The following is a 10,685-nucleotide window of genomic DNA, read 5'->3' on the forward strand; positions in this document are numbered from 1 at the left end:
TTCCTACATTGTTTGATTATTTTCACTATATACGGAGTACGGTATATGGCGAAAATGACATTGTCTTTCAAAGGCCAGCCACATGTGGCGCTTCACAGGAGGACCAAGATGGCAGGAACATGGGTCCTTCAGCTAGCCTCTGGCTGCCATGTCAACCCCTTGACTACCAGTGATTACGTTGCGGGGAGGATGACGGGAACAGATGCACGGGAGCACCGGCAACCAGTTCATGTCAATCACTGACGGCGCTATTTTAAAGGGCATTGAAATGGTTACATGGAAGCTATAAGCTCAAAATGACTGTTCAAACCAAGCACAGGAGCTGGGTGCACCATGGCGTGGCCAAACATTTAAGTGCACCTTCCCACCTACTTCTCGTCCCTCTATCTTCCTTGACTGACAGCTCGGGTCACAAGACTATTACTTCCGTGCTCCAGTCTGTGATCTCGCTCAGACAGCTTCTGTGTCCTGGGCTTTGCACTTCTCAGGAAATCTTTTGAGCAAACAGTGAGGATTTCAGAACCTAGATTCTCCACCAATCCGAACAAAAACAAAGCGCCTAAAATAAAATAAAAAGTTAAAAAAATAAAATTATTTACTCTTGATGAACAGCCCTTCGTAAATTCACCGTTAGGGTAGGTTCAATCATATTGCAATTGCTGCTCTATATTTTCTAAAAATTTTCAATGGAAATCTGCACCAAACTATGAAACTGGCTGTAACGAACACAGACCAGGCCCGTTCCAGTGAACATGGCTGAGCTGTAGAACTAGATATTTCGATAGGAGCAGGGCTGATTTTGGTACAGGGATAAGTCAATAGAGCTGCCATTGCTCACTCTTTTGCTTTCACACCGAGCCAACGTAATGCACATTAGCTGTCACAATTCCTCCTCTCAGTGTGGCGAGTGGCAGCTCAGCTGTCCAATCTGGGGCAGGGGCATGCTGAGCTTTCTAAGGCTTGTGCAGTCAGTGTGGTGACAGTCCAGACGTCCAATCAGCGCTGGGATTCCGAAAAGTGTCTCCTGTTCGGAGTGATTCCCAGCCTACTTAGCTGGCTGTCTGCCTCTAATCTCTGCCAGTTGTAAGTGAGATCAGTTTGGTGTAAGTTTGCTCTGTGCTTTGAGCTCTATGATCTTTGTTGACCGGCCTTGGATTTGCCTTTGACCATTCATTTGCCTAGTCCCTTTGTCTTGATCCGCTACCTTCTTGGAATTGTGACCCCAGACTGTGACCTGACTATGCCTTTGTCTCACCCCTCTGTCTATCATGTACCCTCCTAGCTTTTGTCCTCAGACTCCCTAACTTCCCCACCTCAGAGCTTGTCCGTAAGAAGTGACTATCATAACATGAGCGATCATCAAGTAATTTTCAGTGGTGGTCAGCAATAACAGAAGGTCAGTCCCCCACTAATCACACATTGCAGGACTAACTTAAGACATCAATTACAGTGCAGACCAAAAGTTTGAACACACCTTTTCATTTAAAGATTTTTCTGTATTTTCATGACTATGAAAATTGTAAATTCACACTGAAAGCATCAAAACTATGAATTAACACATGTGGAATTATATACATATAAAAGTGTAAAACAACTGAAAATATGTCTTATATTCTAGATTCTTCAAAGTAGCCACATTTTGCTTTGATGACTGCTTTGCACACTCTTGGCATTCTCTTGATGAGCTTCAAGAGGTAGTCACCGGGAATGGTCTTCCAACAATCTTGAAGGAGTTCCCAGAGATGCTTAGCACTTGTTGGCCCTTTTGCCTTCACTCTGCGGTCCAGCTCACCCCAAACCATCTCGATTGGGTTCAGGTCTGGTGACTGTGGAGGCCAGGTCATCTGGCGTAGCCCCCCATCACTCTCCTTCTTGGTCAAATAGCCCCTACACAGCCTGGAGATGTGTTTGGGGTCATTGTCCTGTTGAAAAATGAATGATGGTCCAACTAAACGCAAACCGGATGGAATAGCATGCCGCTGCAAGATGCTGTAGTAGCCATGCTGGTTCAGTATGCCTTCAATTTTGAATAAATCCCCAACAGTGTCACCAGCAAAGCCCCCCCACACCATCACACCTCCTCCTCCATGCTTCACTGTGGGAACCAGGCATGTAGAGTCCATCCGTTCACCTTTTCTGCGTCGCACAAAGACACGGTGGTTGGAACCAAAGATCTCTAAGGGTACGTTCACATTTGCGGTTTGCGCCGCAGCGTAGCCGCCGCAACAAAACGCATGCGTCGTGCGGCCCTATCTTTAACATTGGCGCCGCATGGGGCCGCATGTGCATGCGTTGTGTTGCGTTGTGTTGCGTTTTACGCCGCATGCGGCGTTAGGGCGCACCTGTCTGGGCGCGGCAAACGCAACATGTTGCATTTTTCTGGCGGCGCCGACCTTTTAAAAAACGCATGCGTCGTGTTTGCGTCGTCGATGCGCCTTTTTTCCCATTGACTTGTATTAACAACGCAGACGACGCAAGTACTTGCGTCGTGGTGCGTTGTACGACGCATGCGTTTTCCAATAAAAAATGCAAAACATTGTCTAGACACAAAAAAAACAACCTATATATATAAAGAAACGAGGGGTTTGCCATTGTCTTTCACAAGTCATCACACAAGACAAGACTGAGAGGAGAATCTGCTTTCCAAACTTGTAAGTATATATTTCTCTTTGCACATTTTGTATTCTGTGTTTTATTTCTTGATTTGTCTATATTTTTGTAATGTTTGGTCTGTGCTATTACGGTTATGGGTTGTTATTGAAAAATTGTTTGTCTGGTTCTGATGTTCTTCTGGGTTAATAGGATTGCATTTATTTTTTTTTTTTTTTTCTTTTCTTTTTTTTTTTTACGTTAGTTTGGGTTTGGTTATGTGTTTTGTTCTTGTGTCATGTGGTTGTTCAATGTATTGATTTTTGCTCATTTTGTCTTGTAAAATTTCTGGTGCATGTTTTTCTGGTTTCTATTGTTGGTGGTAACTGTGTGGCATTTTCTTGGCTCATGTCTTGCTGTGTTTTGGATTATGCTGTTGGCTTTATTTTTTCTTTCCTTGAGTGTATTTTCTTGCTGGTGGGGGGGCAACATTTATGATGTCTTTGTATTGTATAGTTCCGTGCTGCTGCTATGCCATTATAGTTTCAATTGTACTTTCCCTTTATTTTAAAAAATATCGCTGATGTTTTTACGTCGTTTTCCGTATGGCATATATCTTCCTTCATTGACTGATTGCATTGCGAAGTGTGTAGTATAATTTTTATTTGTTTATATTATTTTTGGTGGTGGCCTTTTTTAAAAATTCCATGTGTTTTATTTTCTATTTGGCGATGGTTTATGTTTGGGTTGCTGTATATTTTTACAGCGGTTGTCCCGTAATGTTTATTGCTTGTTATCTAGAATGGTTTTTATTGACTTTTGTCTTTCTGTGGTTAGATGTCACAAGATGTTGTTTTTTAGGATCATGTCTTGTTGCAATTGTAAAGTATTGCGTTCATTATTTTGCTCTTTCATTGTATTTTTGTGCCTGTAATGTTTTTTCAGAAAGTTTTGATATGTCCATTTTTGGACATAGGTGTCTATTTTTGGTTTGGGTCTATTCTTGTATAGTTTCTTCTATTGATTGTCTTCTCTTGCAATGTATGGCGTTGTGGTGTCGCTTTCTTATTTTTGCTTTGTCCGATCAGTCAAAAGTCAATTGTGGTTGTTGTAAAAAATTTTGGGCATATTTTATTGTATGTGCCATATTTAGGTTTAGTTTTGATTTTTTTTTTTCATTTTTTCATGCCAGAACAAACGTGCTACAATGGCCACTGTGTCAGAATCGAGCCAATCGGCGCAGGGGAGTGTGGTGAGTAATTATGTCAATTTCCTTACTATTCGCAGTCATTTTTAGTTTTTAAAATAATTTCTTTATACAATTTTTACAGGCTTCTTTAAGTGAGGGTGAAGGAAGTCAGCGGGAGCAGAGAGGTCAGGGCCAAGGTGTGGCGTCAGGATGGCGAGTGAGTATTTTTTTTAAACAATTTCTAATTTTTTTTTGAGTAGCATCATGCTTTCACTAGGGATGTTTAGTAAGCTTACATTCAAACTTTTCAGGGTAGCAAGTATTGGGGGAAGGTAACAAAGGTGAAACAACCAAAACATTCAAAAATACAGGTGTAGAAACCATCAATATACATATATCAAATGACAAAGGATAGGGCCAAGGTACATATCATGACAGGTGCTGGTGTTTGTTAATATTTGCATATTTGTAACCTTTTCTGTTTGTAATTTTTCTAGGTTTCACAACGGGACCATGGAGTCATTGATGTGGAGCTCCTCATATCAAGCATCCAGGAGCGTGGCCCGTTGTGGGACAGCCGTGACTCCCGGCACATGGACCAGGTGGTGTTGAGGCGTTTGTGGGTAGAGGTGGCAAAGTCGCTGTGGGAGGGCTTTGACATAGCTCCTGCAAAGGACAAAGCCAACTTTGGTGAGTATTGCTGATACGCCGTGCAGATACGTTGCTATGACCCACCATCTTTCCAGGATAAACACAACCGTGTGTGATGCAATAAACGCCTAAAGTTTTGCATCGCACACGGTTGTTTTATCCATTTCAAATGCTACATATGTAACCTTTTTTTTTCCTTTGCATTCACAGTTAAAAGGTTGAGGATCAGATGGCGATCCATCAAGGACCGTTTCAATAAGGGGCTACGGGCAGAGGAGGAGCGCTCGAAGAGTGGTGCTGCTGCGGCCAAGTCTGTGCCCTATAAATATTCAAAATGTTTACAGTTCTTAAGACCAGTCCTTGGCCGCCGTCAGTAAGTATTTTGTCCACAAAACATATTGCACAGCCCCATTACAGTGCCCAGCCACATAGCCTACTGCACAAACACATAGTACATTGCCCAGTCACGTACATTGTGCATCCACATAGTATATTGGCAGGTAACAATATCGCAGCCACATACCACACGTTCTAGCCACGTATCCACATAGTATATTTCCCAGGCACATACTGTATTGCCCATCCATGTAGTCAGCGTAAAATATTGGCCATCCACGTAAATGTATCCCTATTAAAATGCTATATAGGCCATTAGTTAATTTTTTGGGTTAAGCGTGAGTCCTTGTAGTCCATGACAGGTTAAGTTCTGAGTCAGGGTAGTTCTGATTGCAGGAATAATGATGAAGTCTCGATCACATGATCCTAACATCATGGTCGTTCCTGCAATCAGATCAGTGAAATCACTGGTTTTTTTTTTATTTAATTTTTTATCTTGACATTAAATTTTCAACTATTTTTGTGGCATAGGCAGCTTCCAGAAAGAGTTTTCGATTACAAAATTTTTATACCCACAGTGGTATACGGTCAAAATGCTTTGACAGCGGGAATGTTCATGATTGTTATCGTCGGCCCTAACGGTCAGCTGGCGATAACAATCAGAAATTAATTATTGGCCACACAGACTGTGAGACCGAGGATTTGTATTATTGTGTAATGTAATGCTATTTTTATTCCAGGAGTTGGCGTATGGGAGAGGTTATTCATTGAAGACTAATTTTTTCATTATCTTTTCACAGGACAAACAGCAGCACCCTCGAGAGAGCTCGCCCCGCAGAAGCGGTCCTTCATGAATCGCCATCTGATCCATCACAGCCCTCCCACAGCGACAGCAGGCTTGCACCACCATCTGGTGAACCGGCAGCCGGTACATCAGGTGTTCCCCTGGCCGAGGCCTCTGGCGCACCTTCGTTTGGGTATTCCCGACAGCGCCAGCGGGCCTCGGACAGGCCAACCATGCCCGAATTTTTGCATTTGAGCACGGTTTTCCAGAACTGTTTCAAGGCGTTGAGCGATAACATGGACACTCGTCTGTCCAATATCGACCGGCGCCTTGAAACAATTGAAACCGAGCTCTCAAATCCGGCAAAACATTTTTTTAGTACCATTGCTAAGGGCATGGTGGAACACCTTACGCCGGAACTACAGATTTCAGTGATGCAGTCCTGCAACACTTCCTACGTGAGGGCTCTCCAGCAGGCTGGGGTCATGCAGTCAGCGACAATGGCAGTAGTGCCGTCGCTGGCAAGCATGACTCCCACTCCTGCTGGAGAGCCACTCCAGCCACCCCACCGTGGTCCACGTGCCGAGCGACGCCACCACAGGCACCATAACATAGTGCCGCCGACTCCTGCTCCTGCCATGCCTTCATCCTCCCGTAGGCGTCATCATGCTGGGGAACCTGCCACAGGACCCAAAAAAAAAAGAGGAAACACAGACGGGCACACAAAGAGGCTCTGGTTGCTGTTCCAGTGACAACACCAACTGTCCGTAGGGGCTCGAGTCGCAGTAGGAGCAGCCAGGGCCAAACAAGGCTTGTGTTGCCTCCTCCCTCCCCTACAGAGGTGGCGGTTTCCTCCCCAGTATACCCTGGGGAGGGTTTGGATCTCCCATCAAGTCTACTTGACTATGTATCCTCCTCTTCGCCATCATCGTCATCTTCTCCATCATCCTCCCATTGCTCTCACCATTCCAGAGAAGACACCTACCATTCCCCCCTGGTGGCACAGGTGGAAACCCCCTAAGTTTAAGAACCCTTTTTGTTTTCTGTTTTCCCCCAATAAAAAATGTTATTTTAAAAAAACACTATTTGTTATTATTTATGCTATTATTTTCCAGAATTTATCTCGGCAAATCACGCCATGTGCTGTCTACACATATTTTGTGCTTCAAACACCTCATATATGCAATGTCAGACACTATTTTTTCAATTTTTAGTTTGCCTTTTTTTGGGTGTCTCTCATTGCTGTATGAGGTGTTCACACTTAATGCAGCAGCGAAACAGACAATGATGCAGATCACTGCAGCGTCCGCTGGTTGGTCCCTGGAGAGCTGTCACAGACATCTCTCCAGCGAACAACGATGCAGAGGCCCACGTACATCATGTTGATAAGCGCAGGGCCACGCTTCAGATATTTACCCTGGTTTCAATTGGAAAACATCGCTGTTATCGTTGCTTATCAGGTAAAACACAAAGATACAGGTCGATCAGACAAACAAGTATATGTAATATTATGGTATAAAAATTGTATTTGAATCGGTATAGAATTTAAAAACTTTTTTATTTAATATTTTAAAAACAACAGGTTCAAGTTTTTATAGGAACATTAAATTTGTGAACTATACTTAGATGCAAAATTTGACATATACCAAACCAACCTAAACGGAACTTTGATTGCACATTTAACGGAAAATTATTTTTTTTTAATATATTTCTAACTGTCACAGTAGAGGTATTATTGGTGTAGTTACAATCAGAAGACAGTCCAAAAGTAACATTACTACACCATTTGATCTTGCCATGACACACGGCCAACATCTGACACAAAATAGGCCGCAAAACGATCACGCATCTGCGCAATTTCCACACTTGTCCTCAGAGGATGATCATGGTAATCGGGCAAGGGGTTGGCTATGGGTTCATCCAGTTCAACATTTATTCTCTCTTTGGCCATAATGAAATTGTGGAGAACCACACAAGCCTTCACCACCTCATCCACTGTTTCAATTTTAAGATTAATGGCCGATCCCAATATCCGCCATTTGGAAACGAGGATGCCAAAGGCGCACTCCACAGTCCTTCTGGCCCTGGACAGTCTGTAATTGAAAACCCTTTTTGTATGGTCCAAGCCCCGACTGGAGTAGGGTTTCAATAGGTTGGCAGACATTTGGAATGCCTCATCCCCTACCACAACAAATGGCATCGCAGGGCCTTCGGTGTGGGGAAGAGGTCGTGGCTGTGGGAAATTAAAATTGTTTCCATATAACTTTTGGCCCATATCCGACTCTTTAAATGTGCGCGAGTCATTTGCACGCCCAAATGCACCAATGTCCACTGCGAGAAAACGGCAGTCCGCACCGGCAATTGCCATGAGAACAGTTGAAAAGTATTTTTTATAATTGTAGAAAAGGGATCCACTTTTCGCAGGCTTGGTAATCCGAATGTGCTTTCCATCGACAGCGCCAATACAGTTTGGAAAATTACACACTTGGTTGAATTTCTGTGCGTTGGCCTCCCAGATTGCACTTGTAGGGACAGGTAAATATTCCTCCCTGAGATTATCCCACAAAGCGCGGCATGTCTCAGCAATAATTCCTGAAAGAGTGGAGACTCCAATCCGGAATTGAAAATGAAGTGACCTCAACGTTTCTCCGGTAGCCAGGAAACTGCAAAGAAGATAAAGAAATTTAGAATAAAGCACATTATAATTTATAAAAGTACATTGACCATTACAATTGAAAAAAAATTAATAAAATAAAATAAAAAGTAAATACATATCACAGTCATTCAAACAGCAACGTACCGTAGAGTCACCAGCAGCCGTTCCTCTGCGGAAATAGCTCTCCGGAGCTGCGTGTCCTGCCTGCTAATGGATCCTTCCACCCGACGCAGAAGATAGCGGAAGCTCTCCTGTGACATCCGGGTATATTCGAAATATTTTTCCCGGTTGTCATTCAGTTCGCCAAACAAGCAATGGTATGCTCCACGACTCTCCCGGACTTCAACTATAGGGTGGATCCAAAAGCGGCGACGACTCCATCTCCGTTTTTCCCTTTCCCTTTCATTAAAACAGGCAACAGCATAGGCATGAGCCAAGGCAAATTCCATATCCATATCCATGTAGATACTGTTCATGGTTCGCTCCATCATGAATACCAGCAAAATGTGAGGAATTCATCTCTGCCAGGGTATATACACATTTGTTAACACCAACCCTCTTCTAGCCATTGGTGGTTCTTTATCTATTGTGTAGACACTTTTTATTGTGGGTGGGGGATGATGAATGACTCACTGCACTAAAAACGCATGCGTCTAAAAACGCTGCGTTTTTTGGTAAAAACGCAACTGCGTTTCAAAAACCCGCAGCGTTTTGCGACGCATGCGTTGAACGCATGCGGCGCAAAACGCTGCGTTGTACATGCGTTTTGGTGCGTTTTTGTTTGCGTTGTGCGTTGCAGCGACGACGCTGCGGCGCACAACGCAAATGTGAACTTAGACTAATTTGGACTCATCAGACCAAAGCACAGATTTCCACTGGTCTAATGTCCATTCTTTGTGTTCTTTAGCCCAAACAAGTCTCTTCTGCTTGTTGCCTGTCCTTAGCAGTGGTTTCCTAGCAGCTATTTTACCATGAAGGCCTGCTGCACAAAGTCTCCTCTTAACAGTTGTTGTAGAGATGTGTCTGCTGCTAGAACTCTGTGTGGCATTGACCTGGTCTCTAATCTGAGTTGCTGTTAACCTGCGATTTCTGAGGCTGGTGACTCGGATAAACTTATCCTCAGAAGCAGAGGTGACTCTTGGTCTTCCTTTCCTGGAGCGGTCCTCATGTGAGCCAGTTTCTTTGTAGCGCTTGATGGTTTTTGTTACTGCACTTGGGGACACTTTCAAAGTTTTCCCAATTTTTCGGACTGACTGACCTTCATTTCTTAAAGTAATGATGGCCACTCGTTTTTCTTTACTTAGCTGCTTTTTTCTTGCCATAATACAAATTCTAACAGTCTATTCAGTAGGACTATCAGCTGTGTATCCACCAGACTTCTGCACAACACAACTGATGGTCCCAACCCCATTTATAAGGCAAGAAATCCCACTTATTAAACCTGACAGGGCACACCTGTGAAGTGAAAACCATTGCCGGTGACTACCACTTGAAGCTCATCAAGAGAATGTCAAGAGTGTGCAAAGCAGTCATCAAAGCAAAAGGTGGCTACTTTAAAGAGCCTAGAATATGATATTTTCAGCTGTTTCACATTTTTTTGTTAACTATATAATTCCACATGTGTTATGTCATAGTTTTGATGCCTTCAGTGTGAATTTACAATTTTCATAGTCATGAAAATACAGAAAAATCTTTAAAGGGACACTGTCACCTGAATTTGGAGGGAACAATCTTCAGCCATGGAGGCGGGGTTTTGGGGTTTTTGATTCACCCTTTCCTTACCCATAGTACACGCCTGCGCAAGGCAAGATTGCCTTGTGCAGGCATGTACTGCGGAGGACAGAGAATGAACTTCAATCCAATATTGCAGCCAGCATGCAGCCAGCGGGTAAGGAAAGGGTGAATCAAAAAACCCCAAGCCCCGCCTCCATGGCTGAAGATTGTTCCCTCCAAATTCAGGTGACAGTGTCCCTTTAAATGAGAAGGTGTGTCCAAACTTTTGGTCTGTACTGTATATTGGCCAGAAAATTACAAGACTTTAGTATTCACAGTACAAGTTGAATACATTACTGAAGAGATCATCTACCTGATGGGGCTGGTCTATTTGCTATGAAAATCCAAATCAGAAACACTATATAATCCTTTTTGAAATTTTCCTACACTAATTAACCTCTTCCCACCCTATGATGAAATATTACTGACAGCGGCATTTAAGTGGTGCAGCATTAGTGCGGCGTTTATCGGGACAGCCTATCCAAGACAGGGTCACAATATGTCAATGAGTTGCAATGGTAGTCAGCAGCTAGCAGAAAGTAGTCATTGTTGTCGCCATCTTGGTGCTTCTTTAAAGCCCAGTTGCAGACTTGGCTTCATAGGGGGATCATTATATTATCATTTGTACCATGTACGCAATACAAAAATATCTAAAGAAATGTTTGATCGCAGATTGAAGTCACCTGTGGAACGTAAAAAAAAAATAA

General features: G+C 43.2%; 1 protein-coding gene across 1 annotated transcript; it reads right to left on the bottom strand.

The window, feature by feature from the left end:
- Positions 1-7,326: 7,326 nt before the first annotated feature.
- LOC138648272 (uncharacterized) lies at positions 7,327-10,535 on the bottom strand. The gene is made up of 2 exons (XM_069737867.1): positions 8,350-10,535; positions 7,327-8,212 (listed from the first exon to the last, which is right to left on the bottom strand). The coding sequence occupies exons 1-2, from the start codon at positions 8,694-8,696 to the stop codon at positions 7,327-7,329; spliced, it is 1,233 nt and encodes a 410-aa protein (XP_069593968.1). The 5' UTR covers positions 8,697-10,535.
- Between the last annotated feature and the right edge of the window lie 150 nt (positions 10,536-10,685).

Source organism: Ranitomeya imitator, chromosome 8 (assembly GCF_032444005.1).
Source record: "Ranitomeya imitator isolate aRanImi1 chromosome 8, aRanImi1.pri, whole genome shotgun sequence".
Classification (NCBI taxonomy): domain Eukaryota; kingdom Metazoa; phylum Chordata; class Amphibia; order Anura; family Dendrobatidae; genus Ranitomeya; species Ranitomeya imitator.